This window comes from Saccopteryx bilineata, chromosome 1 (assembly GCF_036850765.1).
Source record: "Saccopteryx bilineata isolate mSacBil1 chromosome 1, mSacBil1_pri_phased_curated, whole genome shotgun sequence".
NCBI classification, from domain to species: Eukaryota; Metazoa; Chordata; class Mammalia; order Chiroptera; family Emballonuridae; genus Saccopteryx; species Saccopteryx bilineata.
In genome coordinates, this window is record NC_089490.1 from 178,678,286 (window position 1) to 178,700,718 (window position 22,433).

The window sequence follows — 22,433 nt, forward strand, 5'->3', positions numbered from 1 at the left end:
CTGTTCTTATTGTCTTTAGCTGTGCAGAAGCTTTTTAGTTTGATATAGTCCCATTTGTTTATCCTGTCTTTTATTTCACTTGCTCGTGGAGATAAATCGGCAAATATATTGCTGCGAGAGATGTCAGAGAGCTTACTGCCTATGTTTTCTTCTAAGATGCTTATGGTTTCACGACTTACATTTAAGTTTTTTATCCATTTTGAGTTTATTTTTGTGAATGATGTAAGTTGGTGGTCTAGTTTCATTTTTTTGCAGGTAGCCGTCCAATTTTCCCAACACCATTTGTTTAAGAGGCTGTCTTTACTCCATTGTATGCTCTTATCTCCTTTGTCAAATATCAGTTGTCCATAGAGCTGTGGGTTTATTTCTGGGTTCTCTGTTCTGTTCCATTGATCTATATGCCTGTTTTTATGCCAGTATCAGGCTGTTTTGAGTACAGTGGCCTTGTAGTATAACTTGATATCAGGAAGTGTGATACCTCCCACTTTATTCTTCCTTTTCAAGATTGCTGAGGCTATTCGTGTTCTCTTTTGGTTCCATATAAATTTTTGAAATATGTGTTCTATATCTTTGAAGTAAGTCATTGGTATTTTAATCGGTATTGCATTGAATTTATAAATTGCTTTGGGTAATATAGACATTTTAATGATGTTTATTCTTCCTAACCATGAGCACGGTATATGCTTCCACTTATCTTCCCTGATTTCTTTTATCAATGTTTTATAATTTTCCAAGTACAAGTCTTTAATCTCCCTGGTTAAATTTATTCCTAGGTACTTTATTTTTTTGGTTGGAATGGTGAAGGGGATTGCTTCCTTAATTTCTCTTTCTGACAGTTCATTGTTAGTGTATAAAAATGCCTCTGATTTCTGAATATTAATTTTATATCCTGCCACCTTGCTGAATTCATTTATCAGGTCCTGAAGTTTTTTGACTGAGACTTTAGGGTTTTCTATATACAATATCATATCATCTGCAAATAATGATAGTTTTACTTCTTCTTTTCCAATTTGGATACCTTTTATTTCTTTTTCTTGTCTGATTGCTGTGGCTAGGACTTCCAGAACTATGTTGAATAAGAGTGGTGACAGGGGGCACCCTGATCTTAAGGGGATTGCTTTTAATTTTTGCCCATTGAGTATGATGTTGGCTGTGGGTTTGTCATAGATGGCCTTTATCATGTTGAAGTATGTTCCCTGTATTCCCACTTTGCTGAGAGTTTTGATCATGAATGGGTGCTGGATTTTATCAAATGCTTTTTCTGCATCTATTGAAATTATCATGTGGTTTTTCTCCTTCCTTTTGTTTATGTGATGAATCACATTGATTGATTTGCAAATATTGTACCAGCCTTGCCTCCCAAGAATAAATCCCACTTGATCATGGTGTATGATTTTTTTCATATATTGCTGGATCCGGTTTGCTAATATTTTGTTGAGGATTTTAGCATCTAAATTCATCAGGGTTATTGGCCTATAATTTTCTTTCTTTGTGTTATCTTTGCCTGGCTTTGGAATCAGAATTACACTCGCCTCATAAAAGGAGCTTGGAAGTCTTGCTTCCTCTTGAATTGTTTGAAATAGCTTGAGAAGGATAGGAGTTAGTTCTTCTTTGAATATTTTGGTAGAATTCACTTGTGAAGCCATCAGGCCCAGAACTTTTTGTTTTTGGGAGTTTTTTTATAACTGTTTTGATCTCATTTGTTGTAATTGGGTCTGTTTAGGTTTTCTGATTCTTCCAGATTAATTTTTGGAAGATTATATGTTTCAAGGAATTTGTCCATTTCATCTAGGTTGTCTAGTTTTTTAGTGTACAGTTCTTCATAGTATTTTCTTACAATATTTTGTATTTCTGTTGTGTTAGTTATTTCTCCACTCTCATTTCTAATTTTATTTATTTGAGTCTTCTTTTTTTCTTGGTGAGTCTGCTTAAAGGTTCATCGATCTTGTTTACCTTTTCAAAGAACCAGCTCCTGGTTTCATTGATCTTCTATATTGTTTCTTTAGCCTCTATGTCATTTATTTTTTCCTTTATTATTTCCTTCCTCCTTTATTATTTCCTTCCTTCTACTAGCTCTGGGCTTTACTTGCTGTTCTTTTTCTAGTTCTCTTAGATGCAGGGTCAAATAGTTTATTTGAGCTTTTTCTAGCTTCTTAAGGTATGCTGGTAATGCTATGAACTTCCCTCTCAGGACTGCTTTTGCTGTGTCCCATCAATTTTGGGTTGATGTATGCTCATTATTGTTCATGCCTAGGAATTTTTAAATTTCTTCTTTGATCTCATTGTTAACCCATTCGTTATTTAATAACATGCTATTTAGTTTCCAAGTGTTTGAGTATTTTTCAGTTTTTCTGTTTTGGTTGATTTCTAGTTTCATGCCATTGTGATCAGAGAAAGTGCTCGATATGATTTCCATCTTCTAAAATTTGTTGAGACTGCTTTTGCCCTAACATGTGGTCTATCCTAGAGAATGTACTATGAGCACTTGAAAAGAATGTATATTCTGCTGCTTTAGGGTGAAATGTTCTGAAGATATCTACTAAATCAAGTTGATCTAGTATGTCCTTTAAGTCTGCTGTTTCTTTGTTAATTTTATTTCTTGAGGATCTATCTAGTGATGTTAGTGGGGTATTGAAATTCCCTACTATTATAGTATTGCTGTTGATCTTGCCCTTTAAATCCATGAAAGTCTACTTTATATATTTAGGTGCTCCTATATTAGGTGCATACATATTTATAACGGCTATATCTTCCTTTTGGATTGCTCCCTTTATCATTATGTAGTGACCTCCTTTATCTCTTACTATAGCCTTTGCTTTAAAGTCTATTTTGTCTGATATAAGTATTGCTACCCCAGCTGTTTTTTTTAATTTCCATTTGCGTGAAATATTTTTTCCACCCTTTTATCTTCAGTCTGTGTGCATATTTTGTTTTAAGGTGTGTCTCTTGTATACAGCATATGTATGGATCTTGTTTTCTTATCCACGTAGCTACCCTATGTCTTTTAATCGGATCATTTAATCCATTTACATTTAAAGTTATTGATATGTAGTTGTTTATTGCCATTTTATTCTTTAAAACTGTATTCCTCTTTTGCTATATTCTTTTTCTTTTTTGATCTGTTTACAACAGGCTCCTTAGCATTTCTTGCAGCATTGGTTTGGTTGTAATGAATTCCTTGAGTTTTTTTTTTCTGGAAAGGTTTATATTTCTCCTTCAATTTTAAACACTAGCGTTGCTGGATAAAGTAGTCTTGGTTGTAGGCTCTTGCTCTGCATTACTTTGAATATTTCTTGCCATTCCCTTCTGGCCTCAAGTGTTTCTGTTGAGAAGTCGGAAGTAATCCTTATGGGGGCTCCTTTGTAGGTGATAGTCTTTTTTTCTCTAGCAGCTTTTAATATTTTCTCTTTATCACTTAGCTTTGGTATTTTAATTATGATGTGTCTTGGTATAGATTTCCTTGGGTTTCTCTTTAATGGAGTTCTCTGTGCTTCTTGAACTTGTGAGATGTTTTCTTGCCTTAATTGAGGGAAGTTTTCAGCTATGATATGTTTGAACAAAGTCTCTATCCCTTGTTCTTTCTCTTCTTCAGAAACCCCTATGATGCGGATGTTATTTCTTCATGTTGTCACAGAGCTCTCTTAGAGTTTCCTCAAACTTTTTGAGTCTCTTTTATTTTTTCTGCTCTGCTTCTATGCCTTTATTTATCTTGTCCTCTAACTTGCTGATTCGATTCCCAGCTTCATCCATTCTGCTTTTAATTCCTTTCATTGTGTTCTTCATTTCTGATATTGTATTTGTCATTTCTGACTGATTCTTTTTTATTATTTCAATGTCCTTTTTTATATTTGCTATCTCTTTATTTAGGTGTTTGTAAATGACCATCTATTGTTCTAATATCTTTAAGTATCCTAACAATCATTATTTTAAACTCTTCATCTGGTAATTTGGTTATATCTGACTCATTCAGGTCCTTTTCTGAGGATTTCTCTTGATTCATTTGTGTTGCATTTCTCTGCCTTCTCATTTTGTCTGTGTAAAAGAAGTTTTTGGCCACTGGGGTCCACTGGGTGTGGCCTCTGTGTTCCCTAGGTGTAGTCTGTTTGCAGGCTCTACCACCCCCTCTGCTGTTGGTTCTTAGGGTATTTGGGTATGTGCGTTGCCAGTGCCTGCCCACTGGGGCTGTTGCTATGGTTTCTGCCTCTCCTTCACGGGAGTGGCTGTGATCACATGGCCGTGTGTATAAGCCTCGGTGGCCTTGGCCTTCACCCTGCCCCCGCGGGTGGCATTATGCTGGGCCCTGAGGGCAGGGATGAGCACCTTTGCTGAGCTGCAGGTCTCTGCCTGTTTCCGGGCTTTCACCCCGCCCTTGCAAGAAGAGCCCGCTCGTGGGACAGCTGCAAGCCTTGGCTCCACAGGCCAGGCAGGACTGTGTGCCCATGCTCAGTAGCGGGACTCCGCCTGTTCTGGGCTTTTGGCTCCACCCTGCGGGAGGAGCCGGCTCCCGAGTCAGGCCACAAGCCTCGGTTTGACGGGCGGGGCAGGGCTGTGTTCCTGCGCCCTTGCTCAAGGGAGGGTCTGCTCCCCTTCTGGGCCTCCTGCCCAGCGCCCCAGCCATGTGGGCGGGGCGCTGCAGCTCAGACCCTAACACTCACTACTGTAGTCCCAAAAGCTCCCTCCTTCTAAGCGACTCTGCTCTGAGTGCTGTGGGAGAGTTTGTTTGGCTGGTGTCCTGCTTCCCTTTGCTGGTATTGCTGTTTTCAGGGGAAATATTCACTTCAGATTTGGGGAGTGACTTGTACCAGAGGTTTAGGTGGCTGTCTCTCTAAATGTTTCTCCCTGTGCCTCCTAGATTACACTCTCTTCCTGCTACTCTGGTCCTCTCCTCTCTCCCTGTGCCCTGGAGCCCCGGGTGAGTGGTTGTGAGAGAGGTGTTCTGCGCAGTCCCTTTAAGAAGAATCCTGGGTCTGAGAAATCAGTCTCTTTCTCACAAAGAGTATCCTGTCTTGTTTCCAGCTAAATCCTGTCCATTCGCCTCTTCTAGGTTCTGGGGCGACAGGCTGGGGCTTTGTTCCTGGGACTCAGGACCCTCCCCTCTCTGCTAATCTCACTTCCTGCCGCGTGAGTCTCTCCCGGCTGCATTCGCTCTGGGGAGCTGGGCAGCCCTCTCCACGTTTCTGCTTTTCCTACAAGTCTCGGTGTGGCTTCTTCAGTGTTCCTTGGTTGAAGAGTCCTCTTAGTTTAGTCCAAAGTTGGTTTTTTCAGATGATGGTTCTTAAAATTAGTTTGTAATCCACTTTGGTTCTGGGAGGTGAAAGTTGGTATGTCTGCCTACTCCATCACCATCTTGTCTTCACCATTTGGGTTTGAAACTAATTAGGAAAAGAAATAAGTGCTGATTGCGTTGGAATTCAGGGTGATGAAAACCAAGTGGGGGAGACAGAGCACAACCTTTGTTGCCACCGGCTTCTGTTATTCTTCGTTATTCTTGCTAACTATAATGCTCTCAAAGTTCTCAAGTTCTGGAGGCTAGAAGTTACAGATCAGGATGAATATTTTCAACTTTATTGATGTTATTTATCTTTCTGCTAGGTGTTTTGTTGTTTGTATTTTCAAATATTAATTTTTGTTTATAGTTTTTAAAATTCCTTTCTCTTACCTTCTTTTGGCTGATTTTTGTATTTTCTTTGGATTTGAAATATATATATATATTTTAGATTTTATTTATTCATTTTAGAGAGGGGGAGAAAGAGAAAGAGAGAGAGAAAGAGAGTGTGACAGTGAGAAAAGGTGGGAGAAGAAGGAAGCATCAACTCCCATATGTTCCTTGACCAGGCAAGCCCAGGGTTTCAAACCCGTGACCTCAGTGTTCCAGGTTGACATTTCATCCACAGGTCAGGTGGATTTGAAAATATAAAAGAAATGACATGAAAGTTAACAGCTTTTTAAAATAGTAACAGCCTGACCAGGTGGTGGCGCAGTGGATAGAGCATTGAACTGGGATGCGGAGGACCCAGGTTCGAGACCCCGAGGTCCCCAGCTTGAGTGCGGGCTCATCTGGTTTGAGTAAAGCTCACCAGCTTGGACCCAAGGTCACTGGCTTGATCAAGGAGTTACTTTGTCTGCTGAAGGCCCACGGTCAAGGAACATATTAGAAAGCAATCAATGAACAACTAAGGTGTTGCCATGAAAAACTAATGATTGATGCTTCTCATCTCTCTCCGTTCCTGTCTATCCCTCTCTCTGACTCTGTCTCTGAAAAGAAAAAAATAGTAATAATAACAAATTAGATATAATAGTGGAAAAATATTCCTTTCATAATTATATACCCAGGAACAGAACAGATTTAACAAGAAAGGTGCCACTCTTATGTGAAGAAAAATGTTCAACTTTATTGGTAGGAACTGAGTCAATGAACGTTGAATTCATATGTTTCATTAGGAATGTTTGTGACAGGATATCTCAAATCATTCTAATACCGAACCTTAAATAGCTTTTTGAAAGAATCATGAACTTTTTAGCAGAAACAATGACAAAGTCTAATATATTATTTTGTGTTGACATTTTGGGATTGTAGATATTATTTACTTGGGATACACATGAGATTAAAGATGATTAGCTACTATTTAGTAACTTTATTTTTTCATTGAAGCCAGGTACTTTATATTTTATTTGGCAAAACATTCCAGTGTTCTTTTTACTTTTGAATACTTGTAGCATATTTATTTCAATTAACATTAAAGAATCCCTAAGGGAAGGGACTGGTGAAATACTAATACAAACTAGGAAATGTATTATAAGGTCAGGAATCTTTAGTCTTTTTTGGAGGCAATGTGTATCTGTTTAATTATCTACTTGACCTTGTATGAGATTTTGTTCATCATTTTACTACCCTTTCCTCTTCACTGAAAAAAAATTCTCTCAAGGGCTTAGTACTGAAGAAATAAATAAAAGTGTAGCCAAAGATGGGTGAGATGGAGTGAGAGATAAAATTAGAACAGTTGCAACCAGTAAAAATCTTGAAAGTACTTTAGTGCGAGAACTATAAACAAAACATGATAGCACATATCCTATTCATAATTTATTCATAACCACATTAAAAATGTAGAACTGTGCATAATTATTTAATGTAGATTTAAATTTTAAATATTGAATTTGAAAATTGAGGGTAGCAATACACTTTCCTGTAATCTGAATAGCTCTAGAGCAGTATCTGGGTATTTCAGTAAGCCCTACAATATTCTACATTTTCCTGCATCTCACATTGGATTTAGTACACATTAGCAGATATTTTTTGGGTCATGCAGTTTAATATTTATAGTGAATCTTAGCCCTGAGGCCACAGAGTGGCCTCCAAAATTATGCTGCATTTGCCTTTTGGTGGGAGGGCCCTCAAGTTGGTTGGAGTGAACTGACAGTAAGAAAAAGCACTCAGGTTTCTAAAGAGTTCTTTTATTATTCAACAGTCAGTGTCTCTCTCTCTCTTGCCTGCCCACTCTTGTTTTGGAAGCTCCCAGTAGTCTTTCTGCATTCAAAGTGTGGTCCACTGGCCAGCAGCATGGTATCCCCTGGGAACGTATTGGAGCTTCAGGCTCTCAGGACGCACCCGAGATCTGCTGAATTGCAACCTGCATTTTAACAGGATCTTCAAGTGATTCCCGTGCACATTGAAGTTTGAGGAGCCTGCTGATGGGATGGTTGACACGAGGCTGACATTATCTATACTCCTGGAAGGACTGGTTAATTTTCTAAACCCACTCAGGTTTCTAGAATGGGGAGGGCTGTTCATTTTATGTGGGAGTCATGGGTAATACACTAGCCATTGACTAGTTACCTACTATATAGTTAGCTGTTGGGCATGGTGCAAAATGTCGTATTTATATATTTTCTCATTTAATCCTCTCAACAACGCAACAAAAGAAGATTGTAGTAATCCAATGTACAGACAAGAATACTAAGATTAAGGTAATGGGTTCCTTGCTCAAGGTTAGGTATACTGTGTCAGAGCCAAAGTCCAAACACAAGTCTGTTTCAGCTGAGTCCATGCTCCCCAACGCCTAACTTGTAAAAAACCAGTGCCATATTGCAGCCATGCTTCTGTGTTTCCTGCGCAGTAAGGAAAGACATGTCATGGTCCCCTCTTTGTCTGGGATCAGAAACAAGCCTATGTTGATATTTATGGTGGCTGTGATTTCCCTCTTTCCTGATTCTGACTTAGAAATGACTAGTATAAGATTCTTTTAAGTTTGTAAAATCTTTGCATACTTTTGTGGATTGTTTTTGCAAATGTGAAGGAAAATAATTCATAGTTTTGTAATTCTCAATAAATCCACAACACATAAATTGTTAAGAACCGTCACCCTACCCAGTGGTCGGCAAACTCATTAGTCAACAGAGCCAAATATCAACAGTACAATGATTGAAATTTCTTTTGAGAGCCAAATTGTGTAAACTAAACTATATAGGTAGGTACACTGTTATTAACTTAATTAGGGTACTCCTAAACTGGCCTTTGTGCCCACACTTAGGGGCCTGAAGAGCCGCATGTGGCTTGTGAGCCGCGGTTTGCCGACCACTGCCCTACACAGTTTGTGTATCCCATTGACCCTTAGCTGTTGGAATTCTGCCTAGCTGCTGGTGTAATTGAACTTCTAGACTTACCTCCAAAATCATTCCTTCTCTGTCCTGGAAGGGCACCCAAATCACCTCTAGATCCTTTAAAAATACAGATACTCAGGTTCCTTCTCAGACCTTTTGGAGTATGATCTCTGGGAATGGAGCTCAGAAATCTGTATGAATAAGAAGCACAATAATCCTGACATAAAGTTCTAAGTCAGCACAATTTTCTTTAAAAACTTTTAAACAAAACAGGATACTTCATGCAACCCCTGGTGTGGAAATACCTGGTGGGAAACCTGGAGTAGAGCCAGTCCTCCCCCGGGACTCCTCAGCAGCTAGGTAGGCCGTTCTTGTGCTACACATGCTGGTAGACGCACAGGGCCTCTTCGGGCCCTTCACTCTCCTTTAAACAGATTCTGTTGCATTGCCCACTGCTTCCCAGACTGGTGTGTGTTTAGTGCTGCAACTCCTTAAAAAAAAAAAACATCCTGAAGATGTTTTGACAAGTCGATTTGATATTTGACTTACCTTCTTCCTGAAAGAATTAAAAAGACAGTCTCGAGGAGTTTCTGGAAAGAAATTGTTCAGCTTACATTGTTGATTTTGTTCTGGGCAGTTAATGTTGCTACCTCTTTATCTGCCTAATAGCAAATTGAAGTTTTTTCTTTTCATTCATTTGAGTCTGCTAGAAATGCTTGACATTTTCCACCCGCACAGGTGCTGATGACATCACTGTTACTTATCTTTGTTTATTCACCTTTTAAATAGGATGAGTTGTTTATTCATGGGCATAAAGAGAGATGATTAGTAGAAATGGACTTGTGGTTTTCCATTAACTTTTTGTAATCATGACTGGGTTCACTATGATGATCTACCATTTTCTTTGTTTCAGAGAACAATCAGAATTGTCAACTAACACCTATGGAAACTATGTTTTGTTTTTACTCTTTTGCCTTTTCTTTGTTTCTTTTCTTCCCTGCCTTGTTTATTTACTCTCATCTCTTAGGTAGAAGAATCTATTTTTATAACCATACTCACATTGGCCTCTGGCGATTTGCATTTCTTTTAGGAATATGCTCAGTATTTTAGGCTGTTAAGATGTGCTAAAACAAGAGCCAATTAATGGGGTTCTTTTTGACAAGTTCTAGGAAACTTGCAGGGTTTATTCCACAAGAATGATTTACAGGCTATATGTTAGAACATCAAACAAGTGGAAACAATTAGTAGCACTAATGTCTGAATCCCAGGTTTACCACTGAGGGAGGGAGATCATTGATTAAAAGGCCCATCTGTTCCAAAGATGTTTCCAACTTGCTTGAATAGTTGTTTGTGAATCAGATCAGTCCAGTGATTGTGCTGCTTGTCTATTTTTCAAAACCATTGATTGTGTGCACATTTTACCATGATACATTTGAGAAATGGGATTTTATTTTTGGATACTATAGTTAATTCAGCAATGTGTTTAGTACATTGCATGTACTAGGAACATGTATTTTGAAATTGTACCAGCTCTAAGAATTGTGTAATCAGTGAGTTAAATATATAATTTTCAAATGAGAGAGTAGACTTGTATTTTGGCAATAATTTAATGTTAGAATCTGACTGTGAGTTCATCTCTGTTAATAGCATGAAAGATGAAAAGCATTCTGTTAAATTAATCATGTTCTTTTTTGTCCAGATCGCGAGGATATCCAGCATAGAGAATGTAGTTAATAATATTGTAGTAACTTTGTAAGGTGACTTAACGTGATGATCTCTTTGTAAGGTATATAAGTGTTGAATTACTACGTTGTAAATCTGAAACTAATATATTGCATGTCAACTTTAATTAAAATGTTTTTTTTAAATATCCTTAACCTAGTTACTTCTTTCTAAATAGTGATGCTATACTTATGTAGAATTTCACAATTTACTTCATTTTTCTTGAGATATTTTCCTTCTGTTGATTTCTTCCCATTTGGAAGTCATTAAATAATTGATTCTAAGATTTGAAAGAGAATTGAAAAGTTTTCTGATCAATAACTATCCAATGGTCATCCAGTCAGCTATTTCCAAGGGGAGAGAATATTTGAGAGACAGATAGGATGACCACTAGATCAAATAAAGGGGTGAAAGAAAATTTTCCTTTTTATGGGAAGGGCAGACAGTCTTGTTTTTTACTTTTGCTTCCTCATTTGACTATTTTTTTTAGGCTCAGCCTATTGGGCCTGTGGACTGCTTTTGGGGCTCTCTGGCCACTTTAAGGACATTAATGGCTACCATTTGGGAGCTTTGCTAATCTACCAGCCAGCTTCAAATTTCACCTACATGCTAAGCCTGGGGGGGAGGGGGCTCCTGGGGATGTAATTTCTTTAAGAGTTTTTTTTTTAACTGATTTATATTAATACGCAGTGCAAATTATGAGTTATAAATATGGAACTTAAAATATTTGCCTGCTGTGGTTTGGAATTTATTGAATTATTTTTTACTTCAGTTAAACTTTGGACCTTATTTTTAAATTTTTTTAAAATTTATTTTCTGTATTTTTCTGAAGCTGGAAACGGGGAGAGACAGTCAGACAGACTCCCGCATGCGCCCCACCGGGATCCACCCGGCACGCCCACCAGGGGCAACGCTCTGCCCACCAGGGGGCGATGCTCTGCCCCTCCGGGGCGTCGCTCTGCCACGACCAGAGCCACTCTAGCGCCTGGGGCAAAGGCCAAGGAGCCATCCCCAGCGCCCGGGGCCATCCTTGCTCCAGTGGAGCCTTGGCTGCGGGAGGGGAAGAGAGAGACAGAGAGGAAGGAGGGGGGGGGGTGGAGAAGCAAATGGGCGCCTCTCCTATGTGCCCTGGCCGGGAATCGAACCCGGGTCCCCCACACGCCAGGCCGACGCTCTACCGCTGAGCCAACCGGCCAGGGCCTGGACCTTATTTTTTAAAACACGCAAGTTATTCTTACCTTGTTCTGATGATAATACAAATCCAATCAGGTACATTAATTGTTCTGTGATATAGATGGAAAAGAGAGAAACTCGGCTCAACTAGCCTGGATTTGGTTTGTGATGGGATGATTTTTTAGTAATGGCTTGATCGGTGATAGTGTGTCCTGCGGAGTGACTGGAAACCGTATGGTTACAGGAAGTTGTGGGAAATGTTCTGCAGCAGGGAGACTGTACTTCCTGAGCAATGCACCCGTGCAAATATGCCGATTTCCCATTTGTAGAATCAGTAACTCAGGGTAACAACTCTATAAGAAGGAAAATGAATCAGATAGTCATGAAAGTAAGATGAATTAAAAAAATCATCTTTAAATGTATGGACAATAGTTCTCAAGCAGTTTCTTCCTGTTGCTAGGGGAGGGATGAGCACAGTACGGGTGCGTTACCAGCTGTAGCCGCAGGAGTGACGTGCCTTGCCAACCCTGGGGTTTGCTCTCTGTACACACTGTAACCAGGCGTGCAGGCGTCATCCCGTTAACAACCTGCTGTAAACCCTATCTGTATCGTTCCAGAAGTAATGATGAGAAGCTGTCACTCCTTTGTCACATGAATTGAAGTTAAATCGATACAGGGAGGTTTAATCAAAGTCTAGTCTTCAATTTTTTTCTTTATTTCTGGCTCGAAGAAGAAAGTAATCTCTTGGGAACCCTTTGTTTAGATTGGACAACAAAAATAGCCTCGGGAGCTGCTGGCCTAGAGAGGTTTTGTGGTTCTCTCGTGACCATGGAGATTAATCTTCTTCCTGGAGAATCAGCTGTTCACAATACTGCTGCCTTCATTCCCGGAAAAGAATGTCCAGTCCGGCCAGAGAACGTCAGACACAGCAACAAGCACCGAGCCCTCGAAGTATTCCGCACGGGGTACGGGCTCCCTGACACTGGCTCAAGTCCCCTTCAGTTATTCATTTATTCCCTTCCCTGTCCCAGAAAGGTGTTCAGGCACCAGGGCGCCCTGCATCTCAAGGGCACCCTGTGCTGTAGGTCATGCTGCTGGGAGGATGGGATTTAAAACCAAGCCCATTCATTTACTCACGAATTTACTTAATTCCTACTTACTGTGCTCTTACTATGTTTCCAACTCTGCGCCAGGCATGGATGATGCCCTAATGAGCTTAGATAGATACTGTCTCTGGACTAACAAACAGACCATACAGTTTTGGGATGGGGAGTTAAACAAGTAACCACACTGATTAATGTATATTTTCAAACAGATATAAGAAAGGAACTGGACTTATAAACATTCTCTGAGAGAACCGTATTTATCCGTGATCAGAAAGATGTGAGGTCAGAATGTATGTTTGAGGAGAGCATCCCAGATAGGAGCCCTGTGACCGCAGAAAGTGAGGCTGAAAGACAGGGGTGGGGGTGGGGTGGGGTGGGGTGGGTGCCGCAGGAGGCAGGGAGTGAGTGAATCAGACAGACAAGACCACTCCACTCGGGAGTTAAACATCTTGTAGAAAATTTTGGGGCTTTAGGTAAATGCAGACGGGAAGTTAACTGATGGATTTTTATTTTGGTCTCAGCAGGGACCCAATGGCAGTTGTGTTTGAAAAGATAACTCTGGCTTCAGGAGAGCAAAGGCCAGAGAGGGACCAGCGAGGCAGTAGGAATGCTCCAGTTTAGAACCTGGAAGCTCGTTGTTCACGATCCAGCATTCCTTCCTCGTTGCCTTACTCCCGAACACTGTTCTGTGTTGGCCTCTGTCCTCCGGACCCTACATTCCTTGAGTTTAGGAATGCTGCTTTATTTGCATTTGAGTTCCTGGTACTGTTGACACCAGAATTTACATATGTTACAGATCCAGTAAATGCTGTAGTTAATCTGTAGCTCTTCTCTGTCTCACAAGACATGTCAGCAGGTTTAAAAGAATACAGCCATCTAGTTTATTTCTGAAGACAGAGGAAGATAAAAATACATTTGCTTTTTCTTTTGCTACTCATATGTGCCTTGCATTTTACTTCCCCGCATTAATATCTTCTATAAAATGACCTTTACAGCCCTACCTTCATGTCAGCCTAATGACACTGCTGTTGTCATTATCATGAGTATCTCCTTACAAATCTAGTAGACATGGAGGGGGGAGATTTGTTTCTGATGGCAATTTTTTACAGAGTTGAAGAAGCAAGACTGTACTGGAAATATTCTGAATTTGAAAATCAGGAGTTGCAAACATAAATGAGTAAAGCACGTTAGGGACTGGCGCCGCCTGTGGCCGAGCTGGGAGTGGATGAGTCATCCCAGAGCATTCAGATTCAGGTGCAGGTTACACTGTGACAGCCACACAAACACGGTGTGCGTGTGCGTGTGTGCGCGCATGCGCATGCGACTGTGCTTCGGCCATTTCTCCTTTAAATGATTAAAGATTTATTTTTTATAGTTTAATGTGTTTTACACTTGATCTTAGCCAAAAGGCCGAGAAGCAATAGTTTAATGTGTTTTAATAGCAAATGTACAGGAACAGCAGAGAAGAAGACAGATGACATTAAAAACACATCCTTGCGCCTTGGCGGGTTGGCTCAGTGGCAGAGCCACTGGGTGGCTTGCGCTCAGTGGTGTGTGGAAGTCCTGGGTTCTATTCCTGGTCAGTGCATACAGGAGAAGTGCCCATCTGCTTCTCCACCCTTCCCCTTCTCCTTCTTCTCTGACTCTCTCTTTCCTTCCTGCAGCCAAGGTTCCATTGGAGCAAAGTTGGCACCGATGCTGAGGATGGCTCCATGGCCTCCGCCTCAGGCACTAGAATGGTTCTGGTTGCAACAGAGCAACGCCCCAGATGGGCAGAGCATCGCCCCCTGGTGGGCATGCCAGGTGGATCTTGGTAGGGCACATGCAGGAGTCTGACTGCCTCCCTGCTTCTAACTTCGGAAAAAATACAAAAAACAAAACAAAACAAAAAACATGTCCTTGCATGTAGGACAACCCAGAAAAGTGTAGTGAGTGGATGGAATCTACCCAATGATAAAAATCCCACAAACACTATTTAGTTGCCATCAATAAGAAGTTTACTTGTTAAAAAAAATCCAAATGCCAGCATTGTCCAGAAAAATTGAACAGGTTTATTTATGTCATGAACTTGAACGGCTGACACTTGTTTTCTGAAACGTTTTAACTTGCATGAATGCATTATGTTTCTGCAATTATATTGAAAAAATTTACACAGAAATGAAAATGGAAAAACTGCCAATACCTGATTTCTGTTCCCTATCGTCCACTTGCAGTCATATACTTAGGTGCCTTTTGACCTTATTGTTCAGAACTACCAATAACAGGAAGAAGAGAAAAAAAATTTTTTAAAGAATGAAATGTTTCCCAGCATAGTGGATTCTTAAGTATGTTCTTCTGTACGCAGCTTGCTAGCTGGATGTCTTTTGGCATAATTGTGACACGTTTGGCATGGAGAGTGCACAGGTTGGTGTCTTCAGAAAGGCCAACCACATAGGCCTCTCTTGCCACCTGCAAAGCACCAGTAGCTGCACTCTGGAAGCACAGATCTGTTTTGAAGTCCTGAGCAATTTGTCACACCAGACGCTGGAGGGGAAGTTTGCAAATCAAAAGTTCAGTGGACTTCTGATAACATCTAATTTCAGGACATGTCACCCTGTGCTAGGTGTGTAACGAGGCTTCTTCACCCTTCCAGTAGAGGGCGCACTCTGGCGAGAGGCTTTGATAGTTGCTTCCTTTGTGCTTTACCACTGGTCGATTTACAGTCAGTCTGCTTTGTACCAGCCATGGTATCGAAGCCTCTTTACGACACCCCTTCTCCTTTGGCTGGAGCTGGGCGAGCTAGAGGCGGGGCTGGCATTAGAGAGGGATGGTGGGATAGTGGCATGGCAGCAGCAGCAAACACCAAAGATTAAAAAAATTATTTTTAAATTTATTGTGTTGAGCCTGACCTGTGGTGGTGCAGTGGATAAAGTGTTGACCTAGAACGTTGAGGTCGCCGGTTCAAAGCCCTGGGCTTGCCTGGTCAAGGCACATATGGGAGTTGATGCTTTCTGATCCTCCCCCCCCTTTTTTTCTCTCTCTCTCTCCTGTCTCTCTAAAAATGAATAAATAAAATCTAAAAAAAGAAAAAAATTAAAAAAATATTTATTGTGTTGACATGGTTTCAAGTGTACAACAACTCAATATAACATCATCTGCACACCACACCATGTCCCCCCAGTCCCCATGCAAAGTCCCCTTCTGCTCCCATTTCCTCCCCACTGCCCTCCTCCCCTCACCTCCACCCCCACCTTCCTTCTGACTGTTAATAGGAAATTTTAGTGCTCATCTACTCATGGGCTGCGGGCCAAGCTCTTTTGAATGACCAAAGCTTCAAAGCCGTGTTGGGTCGAGTAAGAGAGCAGGACCAGACACCTCCAACAGTGCTGTTTTCCCAAAAAACTGCAAAGCAGGCTCTCACGTTACCCTGCTGCTGGGTCTCTCTCTCTCCTTTTCTCACGGGCTCCAGTGTCTCCTGTGCCTCCCTCAGATGGACACGCCTCTAAGGGGAGGTAGAAAGCACATGAGCTTGACAGAAAAGAAGAAGGTTCTTAGGCCTTTTGAAATCAGAAGCAAAGACAATCCCACACATCTCCTGGGCCAGTCTCTTGGAGGCGGTTTTACTAGAGACTTTCCCTGAAAGTAAAAACCGAGGTGCATATAAATAGCACTGCCTGCTCCCATCGGATCCTCAGAAGGAGCTTAGCTTAAGCTCGGGCTGAGAGGTCACACAGGACATGGTTTTCTGTGGCCAGCAGCTACTTAAATCACACACCCGGGGATCTGATGCAGAGTATTTAGATAATATATTTCCAGGAGAAAAATAACTCCCAATTTTTTTTTAAACCGGGGTGTGCAGTCCTAGTGGTTTTGTAAACGGGAGAATGTCTCCCGCTGCCGAGGTTGGGCCTGTGGGATGAGTGGACAGAGACGGATTCATTAACATCGCTTTGCGCTTGCGCTCTGCAGTTTTATTTCTCCATCTCAAACGCAGTGGGAGCAGCGGAAATGAGCAACTGTGATTTATATTTGAGTACTGGGCCCTGGCCTGTTGGCTCAGCGGTAGAGCGTCGGCCTAGCGTGCGGAGGACCCTGGTTCGATTCCCGGCCAGGGCACACAGGAGAAGCGCCCATTTGCTTCTCCACCCCTCCGCCGCGCTTTCCTCCCTGTCTCTCTCTTCCCCTCCCGCAGCCAAGGCTCCATTGGAGCAAAGATGGCCCGGGCGCTGGGGATGGCTCTGTGGCCTCTGCCTCAGGCGCTAGAGTGGCTCTGGTCGCAACATGGCGACGCCCCGGAGGGGCAGAGCATCGCCCCCTGGTGGGCAGAGCGTCGCCCCTGGTGGGCGTGCCGGGTGGATCCCGGTCGGGCGCATGCGGGAGTCTGTCTGACTGTCTCTCCCTGTTTCCAGCTTCAGAAAAATGAAAAAAAAAAATAAAAAAAAATAAAAAAATATATTTGAGTACTGAGCTCTTCAGCAAAACATCCTCTTTGGGCTGCATATTTACAATAATCATAATACAGATATCTGTCTTACACATTTTTAGTGGGCTACTGTAAAGAGAAAAATAGATTATGTGAACAGGATAATGTCATGTAATAATAATAATATTAAAATAATTATAGCAAACAATTGCACTTGTTATTTGCCAGGCACTGTTCCAAGCATTTACACTTCTTATTGCACTTAGTTAGTTCTTAGGGTCACCTCATGCAGTAGAATCTGTCATCTGGTTTATTGACAGGTAAACAGAACCACAAAGCTGAAGTGACTTTCTCACGTCCAACTGGTAAGAATTGGTGCTAAGATTTTAACCTACATAGTCTGGCTCCAAAGGTTGAATCACTGTGGTTAAAAATAAATAAATAAAAGAGCATAGACTTTTAACTAGAAGATAAACATTTGAATATTGGCTTTATGGCTGTGTAACTATGGTCAGACCTCTTCAGCAGTCAGAACTAGTTTTCTCATCTTAAAATGAAGGTGGATAACACCTACTTTTAGATCTTTGGTGAGAACGAAATAAGAAAACATACAAAGTTCAGTGTTTAACCAATAAGAAATACACAATGTATTATTATTTTTATTTATTGGGGAAGCAGTATTTTTTTTGCTTGGGTTGTCATAAACATATATCACAGGCTGGGTGGCTTAAACAACAAAAATTTATTTTCTCACAGTCTGGAAGCTAAAATTCTAAGATCAAGGGGCTAGCAGGGTTGGTTTCTGATGAGACCTCTCTTCCTGGCCTGCAGGAAGATGCATCAATTCTGGAGGGAAAAGAAGAAGTCAGCAATGTGTAATAAATTAGTAGATATATAATATTTTTGGCATTGTATGCCATTTGCCTTCTACTGGTTGCTATAGCAAACACCTCTATGCTGTTTTATCTTGTAGGTGAGCCTGAATTTAAATACATTGGGAATATGCATGGTAATGAGGCTGTTGGGCGGGAACTGCTCATTTTCCTGGCCCAGTACCTGTGCAATGAATACCAAAGAGGGAATGAGACAATAGTCAAGCTGATCCATAGCACGCGGATTCACATCATGCCTTCGCTGAACCCTGATGGCTTTGAGAAGGCAGCATCTCAGGTGAGTGCGAGCCGGCTCAGAGCAGGGCAGGCTTTCTTCATTCTGTCTGTTTGTACCCAGGCTCATCTACAAATAATGCACTCGCGTAAAGCTTACATACAGTACAGTAGGAGGATGTAAGTCATATGCCTTGCCGGTAAGAAAAAAATTCAGAAGGTAAGGGATAATGGGTGAGAGTTTCTTCAAGAGAGATTGCAAATGAGAAATGTTGTTAATAAGTCGGTATTTAATCAATATTTTGTTTCTGTTGTTAAATACGGTAAATCATTCTTTCTCACCCATGTTTGTGACTAGGTCAACTTCCTTCTAAAGATCTGCAGGTATGGAAAATATCTACTGCTATGTATTGGAAAATAATGTCATTGCTGTCTCTCAGTGATTCTCAGCCTTTTTCGCCTCATGGCACACATAAACTAATTACTAAAATTCTGCAGCATACTAAAAAATATATTTTTTGCTGATCTGACAAAAAAATAGGTATAACTTTGACTTATTCACACTCAATGTCTACTGATGTGTTGGCTGTTGTCATTTTTTATTTGACAATCTAAGGGAAAAGAGGTCAGTGCCCCTGACAAAATAGTCAGGTATAGCATATTTTAAAAATCAACACACAGGTTGAAAATTGCTGCTGTCTCTGAATGAGTTGATGTCATAGCGCCCTCTACTGAAATCAAGGAAGATCAGTGGTTCATTAATGTTTGATCCTTGTCTATGTATGATGAGTAAAGTAAAAAACCAAAATAAAACAAAAACCTCTTTTACCTCTAAAATTAATACATTTTAACTGTTAGAAAACCTGGAAAGTAATGAAGTTTTAAGAGAAGATATGTGGCATGTGTTCCCTTTTTGTTTGGACAAGGACATTATATTTGCTGTTTTCTGCAGTTTGAAATAATTTTTTTAATATATGGGAACATATTAGAGTATATATTTGCTATGTTTGTCTAAAATTAAGAAGCCAGTTTGTACCTTAGAAATAAAAGATCCAGGGACCTGATAGTTTGACATTGTAAGAAACCTATACAGTCAATTTTTTAAAATAAGTATAATATTAATATATAATTTCTAAAGTTACAAGAGAAGAATTCTAGTAACATAGAGAATTAAATCATTTAATATATTAAGGTGACATTCAGAACTCTAAGACAGAATGGGAAAAACTATTTTATTGCTGTTTTTTATCTTATATGTTTTTATTCCTCACAGTCTAAGGTATGTGAGCTTACATGACCCCAGGAACATGGAAATTACCCTTATATCATAGATTTGATATAATTTAACAGTAAAACAAAAAAAAACTACATTATGGAATATAACTGAGTATCTTAGAAATTAATTAAATTTTCAGATACCATCAGTGACATGAAGAGTTTAAAGTTGAACAGAAATTTCTCAACTTATAAAGCTCTGGAACTTTTGTTCTAGAACTCATATATATATATATTTCATGGAGACTATAAGGAGGAGGTATATTATTAGTATATAAATAATTAATGTTAAACTCATTTTAAGTTTCTGATCTTGTTTGGTTATTTGTTCTTTTGAATATTTAAACATAGATTACTGTTATTTACAGAGGCAGTGAATATTTTATTTAAACCTTAGTATTGAGTGGCATGATTTGAAACATGTCATCTATTACCAGCTAATATATATTGACTTTTTTTTGCAATTTGATGATAGGTATTTTTTAAATGCTATTGTTGTTAACATTTAAAATAATACTTATTAAAAATATTTTCAAAATAGCCATAACATTTATTTTAAACCTGTTTCCTTCATGTTTATGTATATCAATAAAATAGTGAAAATGCCATTATGAGAGGATGTTGTAGAAATAATTAATTTTAATACATCGTTTAAAAAACCCTTAATGGAGACCTTAAATACAGAGCAACAATAATAGTAAATAACTGATGATTTTCTCCCTGATCTTTTTTTTTTTTTTCAGCCTGGTGAGCTCAAGGACTGGTTTGTGGGACGAAGCAATGCCCAAGGAATAGATCTGAACAGGAACTTCCCTGACCTGGATAGGATAGTTTATGTTAATGAGAAAGAAGGTGGTCCTAATAATCATCTGTTGAAAAACCTGAAGAAAATTGTGGATCAAAACACAAAGGTAGAGACCATGTATAGTTTTCTTGGGTTCTGTCTTCTAGCCCAGTGGTCCCCAACCCCTGGGCTGTGGACCGATACCAGTCTGTGGACCATTTGGTACCGGTCCGCAGAGAAAGAATAAATAACTTACATTATTTCCGTTTTATTTATATTTAAGTCTGAATGATGTTTTATTTTTAAAAAATGACCAGATTCCCTCTGTTACATCCATCTAAGACTCACTCTTGACGCTTGTCTTGGTCACGTGATACATTTATCCGTCCCACCCTAAAGGCCGGTCAGTGAAAATATTTTCTGACATTAAACTGGTCCATGGCCCCAAAAAGGTTGGGGACCACTGCCCTAGCCTAAGGACATATCAATATGTTCTACTGTCTTCATCACAGTGAAGGACGTAGGAGTAATGTCAAACCTTGTGTGCAGCGTTGATCGACTATGGCTGGGAAAGTTAAGGCTGGAAAAGGCTGGTGTCTTGATACTAGTCCGGCCCCTGGAATCCAGTGGGCATTGGGGGTGGGTTGTGGACTGGAACCTAGTTGGAAAGTCATCGTGGCCTTTCAGTACTTACCAGAACTTCTGATCGGCTCCTCTGACAGCATCTCACACTGTTGATCTTCCTTCTTTTCCATCTCCTCTCTTGTTTGTACAACTCTACTTTTTCCTACCTCTTCTACTGCCTTTCAAATCATGTTTGATTCCTTTCCCTGCTTCTTCTACCTTGGCTTGAATGCTGGCTTTCAGGGTTCCATCTGCTACCTGTATGTCTTTCCCTAGGTTTCCCACACTTTCCAGTACTTTCAGTGTCACCCAGATCCATGTCTGTAACCCTGCTCTCACATGGAGCTCGATTTCTCTGTTTTACTTGCCATAAAGTCTTTTTGTCTGGTGGCACCCAGAACCTCAAGCTCAGCAAGACCCGAAACAAATATTTTTTCTAAGAAAACACTATTCTCTCATTAAACCGTCATCATCAAAGTCTGATTTTTTTTTCATGGCTGTTACCACTCACCAGCAGTTAGTTACCAGACCTCAGGGATTTAACCTCCCTAACGCCTGCTCTGTCCTCCCCTCCTCTGCAAACTCACCCACTGCTTTATTCAGGCCCCTGCATCTGCTCTCATGTGCAAAGTGGCCCTGGATACTTATTTTGGGTTCAGCCTCTCCCAACTCCATTCAGTGTTCTTGAATTCTCCCAGAGTGATCGTCTTCATACACAAATTATTGCTCTATGGCTTAAAAAAGCTTGCCAGCTGTCCACTGCCCAAAGGATAAAGTAAAAGCTCAACATGGCAGAATGGTGTGAGGGGAAGCAGGGCGACTCTTTGGGCAGCCACCCTGGTTCGGTCCCGGCTCCATACTTGCTGTGTGGGGTTTGGACAGTTATTTAAGCACCACGTGCTTCCACTTCTTTCTCTGAAATATCGAGATAATAGTATCTGCTCATAGGTTGGATATAAAAATTAAATGAGGCCTGACCTGGTGGTGGCGCAGTGGATAGAGAGTTGGACTGGGATGCGGAAGGACCCAGGTTCGAGACCCCAAGGTCGCCAGCTTGAGTGCGGTCTCATCTGGTTTGAGCGAGGCTCACCAGTTTGGACCCAAGGTCGCTGGCTCCAGCAAGGGGTTGCTCGGTCTGCTGAAGGCCCGCGGTCAAGGCACATGTGAGAAAGCAATCAATGAACAACTAAGGTGTTGCAATGCGCAATGAAAAACTAATGATTGATGCTTCTCATCTCTCTCCGTTCTGTCTGTCTGTCCCTGTCTATCCCTCTCTCTGACTCACTCTCTGTCTCTGTAAAAAATAAAATAAATAAAATTTAAAAATTAAATGAGTTAATAAATCTTGAGTACTTGAGGTCAGGACTAGAACTATTATTACCGTTTTGGCATTAACGTATCACTTCTCTCTGTTACGTACCTCAGGCTTAGATGGACACGCTGACGTCCAGTAAATGATTGGTGCTCCTGCAAACCAAATTGTTTGAACATTGTTTTCAGTTACTTCAGAGAGAGGGAGCATTACCAACTGCCCATCATGTAGGAAGGGTGAGAAGTGCTGTTGGCAGCTCTCAGCACTGCCAGAAGGAGGAACTGGAAGGGCGGAGGGCTGGGGCCGGCTGGGTACCCAGAGGTGACAGATG

The 22,433-nt window shown here is 40.6% G+C and overlaps 1 protein-coding gene across 1 annotated transcript in view; it reads left to right on the forward strand.

Moving 5' to 3' along the window:
* CPE (carboxypeptidase E) overlaps positions 1 to 22,433 on the forward strand; it is a 132,247-nt gene that overhangs the window by 69,269 nt on the left and 40,545 nt on the right. Inside the window, exons 2-3 of the mRNA XM_066280256.1 lie at positions 17,975 to 18,171; positions 20,126 to 20,293. Coding sequence (XP_066136353.1) covers positions 17,975 to 18,171; positions 20,126 to 20,293 — 365 coding nt within the window. The remainder of the gene's footprint in view (positions 1 to 17,974; positions 18,172 to 20,125; positions 20,294 to 22,433) is intronic.